A 16816-nucleotide genomic window follows, 5' to 3' on the forward strand; every position below is an offset into this window, starting at 1 on the left:
TCCCAAGTCCTTCCTTAAGCTCCTTCCTGGCTACCCTGTATTTCTCATGAGACCCTCCTGCTTCCTTTTGATGAGTTGCCTCATGTGTTTCGTCAGCCATGATTCCCTTTTCCTACCATTTTCTTCTTGTCTCGGTGGGACATACCCATCCTGAACCCAGCACAAGTGGTCCCTAAACTTCCTCCACATTACTTCTGTGCTTTCACCCTTGGAACGTGTTTCCAATTTACTCTCGTTAGTTCCTGCCTCATCCCTTCATAGCTAGCCCTTTCCCAGTTAAGCACTTTCCCATTTTGTCTGTGTTTATTCTTTTCCATAGCTATGCTGAACCTAAGGGAGTTGTGGTCATTCTCACCAAAATGCTCCCCACCAAGAGATCTGTCACCTGACCAGGTTCATTACCCAGAACTAGATCCAGTATGGCCTCTTCTCTCATTGGCCGGTCCACATACTGTGTCAGGAATCATTCTTGAACACACCTGACAAATTCAGCCCCATCTATCCCCCTTCCAGTCAGGAGGTTCCAGTCAATACCAGGGAAGTTGAAATCACCCATAACCACAACCCTGTATTTCCTGCATTATTCTAAAATCTGCCTGCTTATCTGCTCCTCGGTGTCCCGAGGGCTATTTTGGGGGCCTATAGACTACACCCAGCACAGTGATTGATCCTTTCCTATTTCTGACCCACCCACACCGACTCAGTGGACACTCCCTCTGCAGCATCCTCCCTTTCTATAGCCGTGATACTATCCCTGACCAGTAATGCTACTTCCACCACCCCCCCCCCCCCCCAACTTATCTACCTCCCATCCTATTCCTTTTAAAACACCTAAACCCTGGTACCTGCATCAGCCAATCCTGCCCGTCCTTCAGCCAAGTTTCAGTAACGGCCACAACATCATAATGGTTGAATGCTAATATTGCATTTGCCTTTCTTACCCCCAACTCAACCTGCATGTTAACCTTTAGGGAATCCAGCACAAGGATTCCCTTTGCATCTTTGATTTCTGAATTTGATTCCTGTTTAGAAAGCAGTCTATGTCTTTATTCCTTCTACCAAAGTGACATCCATACATTCCAGACTCTGTGTTGCATCTGCCATTTCTTTGCCCATTCACCTAATCCAAGTCCTTCTGCAAACTCCCTGCTTCCTCAACACTACCTGCCCCTTCACCCATTTCCCCTCAACTATGCTATACCCTCTGGTATCTGGTATTTCCACCTTAGAAAAAGACTATCTGCTCCTCAGGCAGTGATGCTCCAGAGCAAACAATCCATCTTGATGAAATGCTGTAGCCAGAATTTCCACTTCAAGTCTGTCATTTAACCATACATGAAAAAGGTGAAACAAAAGAGCTTTCCTCCAGGTCAAGGTGTAAAACACAGAACCAACAGCACACAGCACATATAGTTATGATCATCTGAATCAATTATCACTGGATTAATATCTCATCCAAAGCAGTCCTTCAGTAATCTTTTAGGATTGATGAAAGATCTCAGCCTGAAACCACGACTCTTTGTTCCTCTCTGTAGAGCCGAGTTCCTCCAGCATTTTGTGTTGGTACCATTGAAACTGAACACAGGTATGTTTTGAATATGCTGCCAAACTTACTTATGCATTCTTAATGTTATGTACACTGTAAAGCTCTTCATATTTCTAGTGATTATGTGTAACCTCTCAGCTTCTCCTTTACATTTTTGTCTTCACCTCATTGACGAAAGAAACAATGCAGGTCTCTTTGAAGAGTTTTATTAACATTTTCCAGTCCGTGGCATCACCTTGGCAGCACAGTTTGCAATACTTCTGCATGGTAAAACATTGGATGATAATATAGTAAAAGCTAGTTGGAATGGACCGATTAAAACTGTTTACCATCATACAGGGACCTAGATCTACAGCAGTCATGACAAACTAATGCCAGTGGTCTTCAGTCAAATTTGGTCACTTGCCAAGACATATGTGCTTAGGTCAAAAAAAATCTAAACATTTATTACCATTCCATCGAACGCTATAGAATTAAGTTTGACTATATTTACTCTGAGCAGAACCTGTCAGTAGCATTCAGCAGTTCCCTTCTTTGCAGTCAACTTTAACAACTGCACATCTAAACAAAAAAAAAAGCTGGCACTTATAACGTCATGGATTACTACTCCTGTGGATTCGAGTGGCACAGCAGTTTACAAGGCTTTTCTTCTCAGTCTAAAATTAAACACTATTTTGTTCTTATCATGCTAAACATTATGAGTGTTTTCAACAGGAAGGTGCTCTGGCCTAGGTTTGAGTTTAGTTCCTGTTTCTGGAAAAAGTAAATTGCAATGTCCCATTCATCGCTGTACTCTGACCTTCCCATCTGCCACCTGCAGTGACCATGGTGGTAAATAAATACTCCAATTCAGACAGAACCACCGTTTGTGTTCCTTTCCTTATACCGTTAGTTTCCAAACAAGAGTGATGTAGAAAGTAAGTGTGGTGGCAATCTGCACAACATTTAATCAGTGATCAGCCTCAAGACCCATTGCATCTACTCTCGCCTGTTACGGACAACAATGCTTGCATGTGGCAACTTGTGTTGGCTTATCTTAAGACATTTACAGAAGAACAAATAACTTAAATTATATTACATGCCACTTAAACGCGTGGGTTTTTTTCCCTCTCCCAATGGAATTTTCCTGCTGGGCCATGAACACTTGGTTAAATAGCACAATATGCTTGTATCCAGCAGGTGTAGATACCTCATCTAGTGGGCACACAAGCAGTATATGTTAGTGTTCTGGGAGACAAAGAGAAAGCGCTGGGATATATATACACTTTTCATACAGAGCTATGCTGATATATTTTTTTAAAAAATTCAGGGACATCAGGGCGTGCAGTTTGTCTACGCACAATAGGTTATAAATCCTTTACCAGTCTCAAAAGCAATAGAAACAAGGCCTGTTAAAAATTTCCATTCATACCACATTTCAACAGTCACACATCAAACTCTGGAGCCCTCATCTCTTCCATCATTTGCTCGATTCTCTTATCAAAGCTTCCAATGAAATTAAGACAGTGGATGTGTCCAAATACGCTAGGCACATTCTTGTGTAAAAGGCTGGACAATGTATTAATGTATTAGCTGTGAATGACAATGCAAACGGAGAAGGTAGTGGAAGGGGGAAATAGAAAATAGCTAAAATGGATAAAACTCTCATACTTTGATCGTATACATTCCAAAACCCAGTCCTTTTATCTCATCTAATCTCATGTACACACATTCTCCATCTCACAGGCATACACCATACCCAGACAAGAACGGTTACATCATAGTGAGTTTGTCTGGACAGATTCTGCCAAGTACTTTAGAATGTCTTCCTGTGGATCGCTCTGGCCCCATCTTCCTCGTACTCCTTTTTCGACACCCACATTTTCTTAAATGTATCAAGTGATGCCAGAATAGAACCACTGAAAACAATCAAAACATTGAATGAACACAAACATATTCTTGACTGTACATTAATCACTCATATCATTGTATTAGTTTTGAAACTTTATTTTTAGTTGCTAATTATAAGACCATCAGATATAGGAGCAGAATTAGGCCATCTAGCCCATCGAATCTCCTGTCATTTCATCACAGCTGATCCATTTCCCTCTCAGCCCCAATCTCCTGCTTTCTCCTGACCAATCAAGAATCTATCAATCTCTGCCTTAAATATACCCAATGACTTGGCCTACACAGCTGCCTGTGGCAACAGATTCCAGCTTCACCACTTGCTGATTAAAGAAATTCCTCAACTCCGTTCTAAATGGATGTCCCTCTATTCCAAAGCTGTATCCTCTGGTCTTAGACTCCACCACCATAGGAAACATCCTCTCCACATCCACTTCATCGAGGCCTTTCAACATACGATGGGTTGCAATGAGATCTAACACCTCAACATTTTTCTGTAGTTAAAAGCATTCATTTGAGTCTCTACCACCATCATCACATGCTCCTCATAGTCCCTCCTTCCTTAACGTAGGCATAAAGAATTCAAACAGGGTCCCGGATTCACCTTCAGAACAAGGGAGTCACTCGTCCTAGAACGGCTGCTCCCAAGTCCGAAGTTTTCATTATTCTTATACTATTTCTTATCTACTCTCCCCCACTATTTCTACCCTGCACGCTCTATGTATACATAGAAGGAGGTAATGCCCTTGCAGATTCAAGCTTCAGCACCTAAGCCCTATGTGAGCTGTGCACAGTTCTGCTTTTACCACAATGTACAATGGCAACCTTCCTGGAGTTTTATGAAGACACTGCTTGGCTAGTTTTAGCTTGGGCCAGTTGAGTCTGTTTTAGTGCCTGGTAGAAACCCTTCATATCTCTGCTACAAGCTCAGCCCCACACTGTGCTACAGAGCACAGAATTCAGTAAACCCTACAAGTTTACTATCCCCTACTGCACTGTAAATCATCACTCTGCCTTTTCCTTTCCAGATATACAATGCTGCCCAAATGACTGCCTACCTTTCCTCCAATGAACTGAACCCCACTTGTCAGATTACCACCCTGCACAGCAATAAAGCAGCCCTCACCAAAGTCATGAATGACATCCTGTGATAGTAGTGCATTATCTCCTCACTATTTTTGATCCACCTACAATCCCGGACACTGCTGACAAGATCTGGTCAGAGATGGTGGGACTGCAATCTTCCAACTCCATTCCTATCAATACGCGCACACACACACACTCCTCCACCGTCCTGAGGTCAGTTCTACTCAGAATCAGATTTATTATCACTGACCTAAATGATGTGAAATCTGTAGCAGTACATTGCAAATAAATAAATTACAAAAATATCAGCAAGTAATCTCTGCTTGATGGAAAAAGTGAACAGAAATCGAGTCAGGGGCCATGCAAGTAGGCCCTTCACCCAACTGGTCCATGCTGACCAAGGCGCTCCATCCAAGCTAGCCACAGTTGCCAGTGTTTGGCCCAGAAACTTTATACCTTCCAAATCCATGTTCCTGTTCAAATGTCTTTTAAAAGTTGTTACTGTACCGTTCTCAACCACCTCCTCTGGCAGCAGCTGATTCCACAGAGAAAGTTGTCGTATGCAAACTATACAGTTTACACACAAGTGTGTAAAAGAAATTTATCTCTCAAGTTCCTATTAAATCTTTCCCTTTAAACTCACCTTAAACCCATGCACTCTAATTCTTGATTCCCAAACTCTAAAAAAGACTAAGTGAATTCACTCTATGTCTCTCATGATTTTATACACCTCTGTAAGATCACAACTCAGTCTCCTACACTCTTAAGGAATAAAATTCTACCCTAAACACCAGAAAGTCCACAAATGCTGGAAATCCAAAGCAACACACAGAAAATGCTGGAGGAACTCAACAGGTCAGGAAGCATCTATGGAAATGAGTAAACAGTCAACGTTTCAGACTGAGACCCTTCTTCAGGACTGGAAAGGAAAAGGGAAAACTCTGGGGGGGGGGGTTGGAGAATTGCTAGAAGATGATAGGTGGTCAGGTCGGTGGGACAGGTACAGGGCTGGAGAGGAAGGAATCTGATAGGAGAGGAGATTGGACCATGTGCAAAAGGGAAGGGGGGCACCAGAAGAGGTGATAGACAGATGAGAAGAGTTAAGAGGATGGAATGGGGAATAGAAGAGGGAAGGGGAAGGGAAAGAAAATACCAGAAGGCGAAATCAATGTTGTGTTTGGTGGTAGGATCCCTTTTGGAGATGGTGGAAGTTACGGAGAACGAATTGTTGGAGTGGTAGGATAGTGAAAGTGTTGAGGCAGCAGGAAGATGGGGTGAGCATGGATGTCGAGGAAACAGAGGAGATGCAGATGAGTGCAGCATCAACAATGGGGGAAGGGAGATCCCGTTCTTTGAAGAAGACCTCTCTGATATCCTGGAAACAGATACAGGGGAGATAAAAGGAACTGAGAAACGGGAATAGCATTTTTATAGGAGACAGGGTGGGAATTGGTATAGCCATTTTAACCTCAGGAATGGGCAAGTTCTTTTGTTGAGAAAGAAGCAGAGAGCTCGAGGGCCTTCTTGGATAGAAATGTATAGGGAGTAGACATACATGGAGAAAATAAGGCAATCAGGGCTGGGGAATTGAGATCTTGACCTTGTCCAACCCTGTCCCTTGAGTCTTGGTAGCATCCTTGTAAATTTTTTCTGCACTCTTCCCAGTCCAAGTACATAACCATACACACCTTAAGTTTTCTTGTACTGAAACGTATTCAATAGGCTCTCTCGCTCTTGGCCATTCCCCTGCCTATCAGGCTTATTCAACCTGCTGTCACTGACTTGTGCTTCACTTTGCAGCCTTTCATTTTCCTCACTGATGCTTGGGATCCCAGATCGTAACAATCTGGTTTAAATCCTGCCTGCCAGGACACTGTGCACCCCCTGCCTCCAGTTCAGATGTAACTGTCCCTCTTGTACATGCCACCTCTGCCCTGGAACTGAGCCCAATGGTTCATATATCTAAATCCCTGCCCTCTACACTGATTTTTCGGCCACACCTTCATTTGCCATATCATCCTCTTACCCTTATCCATAGCACCACGTGGCATGGGAAGTAATCCAGAGATTACTTCCCAAGCTCTCAATATTCAGTCCATAGGACCTCACCCCTTTCTCTACCGGCATCATTTGTACCAATGTGCACAAAGACTTCTGGCTGCTTAGCTTCCCCCTGACCACCTGGACCTGGACCAGGGAGGCAACTCATCACTCCGGAGTCCCTTTTGTGACCACAGAATCTCCTGTCTCTAACCCCCCACCACCACCAACACTAGCTATTGAGTGCCCCTTACAGAAAATACATTAGCTCCAGCAGAAAGTATCATGACATTTAAGGCTTTTACCTAATATTTACAGTTCCTCTTTTGTTTAAAGTTGAAATTTAAACCGAGACTAAACCAGAGGCACGTAGCAAATGACTGGGACTTCCTACAGTGAGTAAGTGGCCACACAGCCCATTGTTCTGTCTCCATTAAAACCAGAGACTTTTGTCCCAGGGTAGAAATGGCTAATACAAGGGGGCATAATTTTAATCTGAATGGAAGAAAGTATGGGGGAGAATGTCAGAGGTAAGTTAGTTCATTTTTTAATACAGTGGATGACAGGTACATAGAATGCACTGCCAAAGGTGGTGGTAGAGGCATTAGGAACATTTAAGAGGTAGTTAGATAGGCAAGTACATGTTAGAAAAATGGAAGACTAGGTGATAGAAAAGAGTTACATTGATCGTACAGTAACTTAAACAGTCAGCACAACAAGAGTGGCACAATAGCGCAGTGGTTAGCACAACATTTTGCAGTACCAGCAATCCTTGTTAAATTCCCACGGCTGTCTGTAAGGAGGTTGTACATTCTCCCTGTGACTGCATGGGGTTCCTCCCAAATTCCAAAGATATACTGGTTAGTAGGTTAATTTTTCATTGTAACTGTTCCATGATTAGGCTAGGCTTGAATCGGGAGTTGCTGGCTGGGTAGTGCGGCTCAAAGGGCTGGAAGGGTCTATTCCATGCTGTATCTCAATGAATAAATTGTGGTCCGAAATGCCTGTATTGTACTTTAATATTCTATGGAATTCGTTGCCACATGCAACTGTGGAGGCCAAGTCATTAGGTATTTTTAAGGCAGAGGTTGATAGATTCTTGTTTAGTCAAGAATTGAATGAATACGAAGAAAAGTCAGGGCTTGAAGGAATATGAAGAAAGGTTGGGGCTGAGAGGGAAAATGGATCAGCCATGATGAAATGGTGGAGGAGACACAATGGGCCAAATGGTCTAATTCTGCTCCTGTGTCTTATGGGAAAACCAGGTGGACAGGATGGGGAGAAGGAGGACTACACTTAAGGACTTTTCTTGAAAACCAATGTAAAAATCTCCCAATCCAATGTATATTTGGGATTCAAAACAACACGTCAACTCTCATTAACTTAGAAAGGTGACCATTCCTTTTATAACATATAAATTTATATACTTTGATAATAAATGTACTTTGAACTTTGATAGCTGTTTATATAATATCTAATGAAAAGCTAAAATATATTTTGCCATTACTTGTGATGACAAAAGGTAGCAGTCTGAAAACTGGTGATAGCAGTGAAGGAAATTATAATTGAAGGTGTTTGAGAATCCACACGATATTCTCCCACAAATGGTCCTGTTGCGCTGATACTATGAAACGATGGCTAACAGCCTTTACTGTTCACAAGGCAGCACAGTGAGCAATGCCTTTGTACCAGGAAGATTACCAAGCTGCACTTTGCTCACTTTAAGCAGAGACAGTGGATGTCATGATCTACCAATGGGTACCTACCCTATCCATGTTGAGTATAGTCTCTCCTGAGGAGCAGAAATCTATAAAACACAAAGAGTAAACCATTTCATTGTACTTCAAGATCTCATTCTGCAACATTTTCTGTGCTGAAGGGACTATGCCAGAAAAATTTAGCAATGACCTACTTATAGCTCTCCAAAACGTATTTGCAATAATATGCAGTAAACTATTCTATCAGTCTTTAATACAGTATCAGGAAAGCTTACTGCCACTTACGCTTCTGTAAAGCTGTATCTATTGGATGTTTTAACACTCTGGAAGTAAACTGCTTAAAAAACTTTATTTCTAATGTTATTATGGCAAAGAAAGGTCATTTCTACTTATTAATGTAAAGGGAAAATATTTGGTTTTGTTGCCTCCTCACCCCAACTCAAGTCCATAAATGGGCAGGTGGTGAGTCAGCTGTGTAATATTCATGTTCAGCCTCAGTGTAGTGCCACCACAGGCAATGTGAATTCAAGTGAAACAACACTCTGCCCTTCAGCCGGTTCTCGTGTTCAGGCAAATGGGGAGAAAACAGGCACATGCATGCACATGGTCATGGGGGAGCAAGACAAACAGCATATGGGCATTGTGTGTTGAGCTTCGTTAACTGACAATTAAATCATAAAACGTCTTTAAACTTTATACCAAAATAAAGAAGAGAACTTTGTGTTGGCATGAGGCAACATCTGATCTGTCCTCTACTTTCAGTCTGAGTTTAACGCCTAGGAAACACTCTTGGATGGAAGTACAGATAATTATGATAATAGATGTAGGTAATGTAAATTAAGGGAATAACCAAACTGGAAGAGATCATGAACTATTGTACAAAGAGAGAATTAAGCCTAATCTTCAAAAGGTTAGCTTAGACAGTCACATTTGAAACAGATAAAATCGACAATAATTGTTTATTAAACAAAACTATAAAGTGATTGAAGAAAGGATGTTATAGTTCATAGCTGTGATGTGTATGATTGATGTGTAGGCAGTATATGATTGAGCAGCATGGATTTTAACAGGACATTGAAAGAGGAACCAAGACTGAATCTATGTGAAGTTGGGCTGTTCATTTACAGCATGGATAAATAAAAGCTCAGCCATGCACTCCACGTACCAGTTTCTTGAGCTTACCCAAGACTGAGTCAAGTAACTGTACCTTTATTTTTATATCTTTTGGTGCCAATTTCTTTACTTCACTCAACAGTCTATCCCCAAAACCTGCAATTTAATAGAGAATTTAAAATGTTAATTAGTTTTCAGGAAAGTTCAAATGAGGCACCAAGCCTCACAAGTGAAAGATCAGTAAATTTTTCAAACACCTGGTGTCCAGAGACTGATAAATCCAAGATCTATGTTGAAAATTTAAGGTAGCAAACTATAGACACAAATATCAGTAATTCAGAACAGCTGAATACATCCTAATTTCTAAAAGAAGCAGAGTCTTACATTCATAAATTGATTAAGTTACGTATTGTCACTCAAATGAAACCTGTTTTTGTTTTAATTGTGTGATCAACTCCGAACTTTCTCATAAAATGGGTTGAAGTGTTTTGTTTGTACTGCTACACATTTGACTTTAGTACACAGGACATAATGAACAAATGAATTTATTACTATAGGAAGCAAAAAAGCCACTGCCCAGTGCTATACTACTAGATTCACAAATCTCTCTTTGGCTGTCCCTCGATCTTCGATGATGACTGAGGCCTGGGCAAGGTTGTATGGAAGACCTGCAGTTGCACATGCTGCAAGTCTCCCCTCTCCACATCACCGATGTTGTCCAAGGGAAGGGCACTAGGACCCATACAGCTCGGCACCGGTGTCGTCGCAGAGCAATGTGTGGTTCAGTGCCTTGCTCAAGGACATAACACGCTACCTCAGTTAAGGCTCGAACTAGCGACCTTCAGTTCACTAGACTGATGCCTTATGCACTTGGCCACACTCCACACAGATTCACAAATATTACCAATCAGTTTGATCAAGTCCAACTCCTGAAGATCAAAAGAAAGATTTACTAATATACTTGTAACCAATTTATAGAAAGCACTGTATTGATAGAATGTGGTTTAATACCTCAAAACATCCCAAAGTGGTTTAAATTTGGCTACTACTTCAGTACAGGAAATGCAGCAACGAATATGCATATAGCATGGTGACTCTCTGTCACTCTGTCCCAGTGATGTCGGTCCTGGAATATGTACTAGCCAAGACACTGGGAAAGTTTTCTTGTTTACCTATTTGCAAACTGTACTTTTGGATCTTTCATTATTGGACACAGCTTACAATGGTTCTTCCAGAAGAGGATTCCTTCAATGTGAAAGGCCAGAGTCTGAAGTCTAGAAGGTTAATATAACTGAAAACAGAAATGGGGAACTAGGAGGGGGGGAACAGCCTGCAGTGTCCCAAAGCATACACAGACAAGGGAATTATACAGTTTCTAATACCTCACTGCAACCAGAAATAGCAAACATTTTCAAAGATAAAAGCAGAGCCAAGTAGGAGCCTTCAAAAGATGTTCTGAATTAATTTTACTGATGTAAACTAAAAGTCCAAATGCTGGATATCTGGCATGGCTTCAGACTTAAATGTTCATTGTTTCTTTCCATAGATGCTACCTGACCTATTGGATGTTACCAGCATTTTGTTTATTTTGTTTACTTTATTTCTTTTCATATTTCTCAAAAAGACACCCTCCAGAAAAGTCAAATCTTTCATTTTTTTGGAGGCTGCTCAGTTCCACAATATCCCAATTCTACGGCTAGTAAGGTAACTAGTCCTGCATTCCATTATTGTATTACCCTGTATCACCTCAATGTACTGTGTAGTGATTTGATCTGTAGGAACAGTATGCAAGACAAGCTTTTCACTGTATTTCAGTACATGTAACAATGATAAACCAGTGCTGATTTGCACATTGCATCAACGTGCTAGCAACACAGTGGAAAGAATGAGATAATAGCAGATTAATGCACAAGTGCTACCTTTGTCTTACTTAGGTAACAATGCCTAATTTTTGCATCATTAACCTGTATTAGCTACTTTGGTGAATATGTCAAAATTAGGTCTATTATAGTAGAAAAATCTGAATCATACTTAAGGTAATAAATCTCATTAAGACATTCTCCATGTAAATCTGTTCATGTTTATGTTTGTGCTGGAATAGTTACAATTTAATTATATTTCCTCTCATTGTACCCTACATCTGTGCCTTTCGCTATTGGAAATAAAACAATCTCAGTAGCATTAGCAGGATTTTCTGTTCACTAATTTTACTGAAACAACTGATAACTGATATTTATAAAAGTGTACTCTTTCTGACTATTCAAGACAAAATGGGAGATTTTCGTCTCAAGAAAACACTAGTCCCTTCAGCAAGACCTATGCGAATTACAAAATATTTTTACATTTTGCTCAGATTGATATATTTTATGAGGTTTCAGTTAATACATACAAGGCAAATTCATTCCCTGTAACAACTGTCAATGATGATAATTACTATTAGCCTGTTCCTTAAAGCTTTTAGCTATAATTGTGCTTAAATTTTACAAGAAGTGGTTGTGATTAATGAGACAAGCCATGTGGCAGCTCAACTTTATAATCCGGAAAAATTAAAAAAAAAACCTCACTGAGATACAAGAAAATTTAAACTGCATCAAAAATAAAGCACAAAGAAACAAAGACATAACAACCAGGACTTAAAAGGAATGATTGGAAGCAACCAAAGACAGGTTTAAAGAGGTATGTACACTTAATGCAATGAGCAACATTTTAAACTTGACATCAAAAAGCAAGCCACATTAACCGTAAAAATACTTGGAACAATCAGCTACACAAGACGGTAGAACCAAAAAATATTCACCAGGCCCCTGTACATATAATGGGGACCCGCGTCCATAGCCAGCCACATTTCAGTAATTCAGGTGCTCATCCAGATGCTTCTTACCGCCTCCATCCTCCAGATGACAACCTGTTTTCAGGTCAGATCCCATTTGCTATGGCCTCCCATTCTAGACAGCTCTGCCATGGGATAACATTTCCTGTCACCTATCTCCTTTCTAAGCCTCACCGTTCACTTGCTCAAATATTATACTCGGCGCAATGAAATCTGAAGCACACTTTATTCTGCACTGTTATTGTTTTAAAATCTGCACTACCTCAGTCACGGTTAATCTGTATGAATGGTTTGCAAGACAAGCTTTTCCATTGCACTCAGTACACGCTACACTAATACACCAATTTATCAACAGGGTTGTGAATATTGAAGCATGAATAATGGCACAAATACAATAAATGACCTAAATACCCCTATCTTAAAAAAAACTTGTAAATTTTCTGGTTGGGTCAAAAGACAGAAGTGTAAAGAAAAGGCATCGTGTTGGCAAAATCAAGCGCCTTTATTTCTTCATCCTTTCCCTAAACAAATGCTTTGAGGATTTAATTTGCAGTTCAAGTGATAACAAGCTGAGGAGTTGATCTGTTATTAGTTCTTACTAATATTAAAATCCTCATTGTCTGCTGATATTGAACAGCACTTTCATAGTTTCCTCTTTCATCTGCACAACTTGGCTTCCTCCCAGACAAGAAAGAAATTACAGCTTGAACTAACATTTTTTTTCACTATGCTGTCACCTGAGGCAGACTAACTGAGACAAAAGAAAATCTAAATGAACCAAAGAAAACCAGATGTAGAGAGCGTTTTATATAACGATCACACCTGACTTTTTATTCAACATTGCTCTGGTTGCAATACCAGGCATTAAAGTGCAATGTGCAGTTCTCTGGGTGTGGTTTGTCACATGATGAGTCCCTGATTTATAAATGCTTTGTGAGAATTTTCCTTCACCATGACTGCTAGGATGGCTTGTCAGCTAACAGACTGTTCTGAACGCAAAAGCAGCAATAAATCCCTACCAAAAATTAGCAAGATCACAAACGGAGCCTCAGGCACAAATCAGTACGCCTTCTAGGTGCCATAAGCAAAACCTCGCCTTCTGTGTTATAAAATATTGCTTATTTGCTTGCACTTTGACTACAATCATCAGCACTGCGCGATTTTTAATTTTCCGCTCAAAGCTTGTACAGAATTTTCATTTCCACTGTTTAAACGTAGCATTCCAGGGAAGAAGAGGTTGTCCTTTCCCAGAGAACATTTAAGCAACAGTTTACCATTCAATAGTGACTAGGACAGGGAATTGCACCCCCCCCCCCCCACCTTCTCCTTTACTATTCTCCATTCCTGTTTCCCTCTCTCACCTTATCTCCTTACCTACACATCACCTCCCTCTGGTGCTCCTCTTCCTTCCCTTTCTTCCATTGTCTTTTGTCCTCTCTGATCAGATTCCCCCTCCTCCAGCCCTTTATCCCTATCACCAATCAACTTCCCAGCTCTTTACTTCACTTCCTTCCCCCTCCCAATTTCACCTACTTCTTCCTCCTCTCCCCCCACCTTCTTACTCTGACTTCACCCCTTCCTATCCAGGACAATGACCCTAAATGGCCAAGGTCATAAAGAACTATCTTCAGAGAAAAGATGAACAAAGAGTTCAGCAACAATGGTATGAACTCAATATCATTGAGGCTGTCTGGGATTACCTGGAGAGACAGAAACAAGTGAGACAACCAAAGTTTACAGAAGAACTGTGGCATTCTCCAAGATGCTTGGAACAACCTACCAAAACAATTTTCTTATAAAACTGCATGCAAGTGTACCTAGGAGAATTGATGCAGTTTTAAAGGCAAAGGGTGGTCACACTGAATATTGATTTGTGCTTTTCACTGTCTGCTGTTCTTTATAGTGATGTTTTGACATTTGGAAACTTTTCATTTAATTTTTTTTTACATATGCCTAAGACTTCTGTACTGTATTTGTGTAACTTAAAGCCCCCTGCAGATAACAATGAGACCATACAGCATTTTAATTTGCAAGGGGGCGGGGGTCAAGAATGGTTGTGATATCAGTATAGATTAATTTTGCTAACAGGCATGTTTAACACAGTTAATATAGAGACCACTCAGATCTACCACATACCTTTGAACAAAGTCGATCCTCCTGACAAAACTATGTTAGAGAAAAGTGTTCGCCTTAAGTCCATGTCAGACTTCTGGATTGCAAATACCAAAACTTCATGGATTCCTTCACATTCTTCGCCAATCAGGTCGGGCCGAAAGAGAAGCTCTGGAGCCCGGAAGCGCGCAGGTCCTATCTGCAAAGAAATACTTGCTAACATTTTTGGCATACACAGGTCACGGCAAGAATAAAGATGAAGTATTTCTCTAGACATTAACTCTGGTCAGAATGAAGTTAGCTATGTCTCTTTACTTGAGACGTAAATGTTTCCAGAAACTGATTATATTGGAAGAAATGCATTCATCAATTTACATCTGGAAAAATTTATGACAAAATATTTCTGGCAAGATCCAATAATCTAGTTAGAAAGACAACATGGATGTTAACTTCATATTTGTACTGTAAGCGCTCCGTGGAACTTAATTACATGAGTAATGTATATAATAATCCCTGGGCTCTACGATAAATACATGCAAACCTGAAAAAGCAATGTCTGATGTGACAATGGTCATGTACTAAAACCAAATAATTAGTTTGGTGATGGGGAAGGTAAAAATACCCAATTATGCTGAGAATTGAAGATAAACTGGAAGAGGAATCAGGTCACTTGGTAGTTAAATATGATACCACGATTCCAATCATATAGTCACAATCCTTCCATATCAAACGGTAAAAAGGAGAGCCGATTAAGAATGCAAGGTAGTCGCAGAAAGCACGCAAAAGGCCCGTGTCTCATCCATGCAAAATAAAATACAACCTTTACTGCAATATCCTACTGCTTTAGTTTAAATTATTCCCAGTTATCTGCCTCAGAAATCAGTCGTAGAAACCATGTCACTTGTTCTGCTCTGATTTAACTTCAGCAAACAAAACCAGCAATCACTTCTGAAAATGGTGCCTTACTTCAATTGTGCTTCCATCAGGCAGAATGTATTGGGCTTTCTCTGTCTCTAGAGTCTCATCTTTTTGTGGATTTATTGACAGATAACAGGCACGCTGTGATTCAGAAAAGAGAAATTTGCCACAGTCATTTCCCCTAGTACTCAAGTGCACGTTCAAAATTAAGGCAACAGTTTTAAACATTGGTTCTCAGTGAAAGAACAACAACATGATGAGATATTCTTTAACATATTAAGTTAGGTTTTGCAATAAGAAAATTAACTGGTTTCTTTTTCTGAAATAACATTTTGACACTTAGCCAAGCATTTGCAAACTGGAGGCTAAGTTCACTATTATTTGTTTATGCTATGTTAAAAGATCCATTACAATTTTTTAAAAAGTGAAACCATGCACAATTGGGTCACACAGTAGCTTAACAGCTACTGCAATGCTATAATAGCACTAATGATTGGAGTTCAATTCCTGCCACTGTCTGTAAGGAGTTACACATTCTCCCTGTGACCACGTGTGTTTCCTCTGGGTGCTCTGGTTTCCTCCCACATTTCAAAGATATATGGGTTAGTAGGTTAATTAGTCACCTGGGTATCATGGACTTGTTGGGCCGGAAGGACCTATTACTGTGCTGTATCTCTAAATAAATTATTTCTTAAATTATGAAAATGTATTTCCAACATTTCATTCAAATTAACGTTAACTATAGTAGTTATCTTGGCAATAAAACTAAGGAGCTAAAGATGGTGCCAGAGGTTATTGCAGACCTGTGCAGGTTTGAGTTTAAATATTCTCTGTTCTCATGTATTTTTTTCTTTTCAAGATGGCTGGGTCATGATCTACAGCTGTGCTCAAACTGTGCTCCTGATGGACGGTGAGTTCTTGCTCTTCGGAACTCACCGAGTGGCTTGTGTTTCAGTATCTCCAAGAGCGGCACGGAAGATGTCCACCCTCAGGGTGCAGCCTCGTGCAGCCCTGCAGACGACACAATTCCTCACCGATGTGTCAACTGAAGCACTTCAGGAGATCGAAACATTGAGACAATGGGTGCGACCGTCAGTAACCTCTACACTCAAGAGGATGTCCCTCTCTCTCTTCCACGATGGCAAGTCTGCTGATTCTCGAGTCCGAGGATCTCGAAATAAGCAACACTGCAGCGTGTAACATCGGAATAGCGAGCTGTTGGATTCTCCTCTCGCTGTGGCAAGAGCAATCTCTCGCTCTCTCTCTCTCTCTCCCTGCTTAGTGAGAGAGAGGGCTTGTTGAGATGGATGTGGTTTTTGATGGTCTACAGATCATGGTCTCTGGGGGCTTGCTATTGCTTGGTAGGTGGTTGGGAGTGAATGCTCTTTGCTGGAACAAGTGGGGTGAGGGGAAGGGTTGATTTTTGCTGCTGCTTGTGTGTGGGATTGGAGAGGGGGCTATGGGGTTCAAACGTTTTTCTGTCATTCATTCTTTGGGTTTTTTTCCCTTCTCTCTTTCATGGATGTCTGCGAAGAGTAAGGATTTCAGGTTGCATAAAGTATACAT

The 16816-nt window shown here is 40.7% G+C and overlaps 1 protein-coding gene across 1 annotated transcript in view; it reads right to left on the minus strand.

Annotated features, from left to right (window-relative positions):
- Positions 1 to 1736: 1736 nt before the first annotated feature.
- The window catches only part of LOC132379327 (alpha-centractin), a 37757-nt gene continuing 22677 nt past the window's right edge, over positions 1737 to 16816 (minus strand). Inside the window, exons 7-11 of the mRNA XM_059947043.1 lie at positions 15299 to 15391; positions 14357 to 14531; positions 9485 to 9546; positions 8326 to 8366; positions 1737 to 3444 (exon numbers count right to left, since the gene is read on the minus strand). Coding sequence (XP_059803026.1) covers positions 3342 to 3444; positions 8326 to 8366; positions 9485 to 9546; positions 14357 to 14531; positions 15299 to 15391 — 474 coding nt within the window. The 3' untranslated portion in view covers positions 1737 to 3341. The remainder of the gene's footprint in view (positions 3445 to 8325; positions 8367 to 9484; positions 9547 to 14356; positions 14532 to 15298; positions 15392 to 16816) is intronic.

The sequence above is a fragment of the Hypanus sabinus genome, chromosome 22 (genome assembly GCF_030144855.1).
Source record: "Hypanus sabinus isolate sHypSab1 chromosome 22, sHypSab1.hap1, whole genome shotgun sequence".
In the NCBI taxonomy this organism is placed as follows: domain Eukaryota; kingdom Metazoa; phylum Chordata; class Chondrichthyes; order Myliobatiformes; family Dasyatidae; genus Hypanus; species Hypanus sabinus.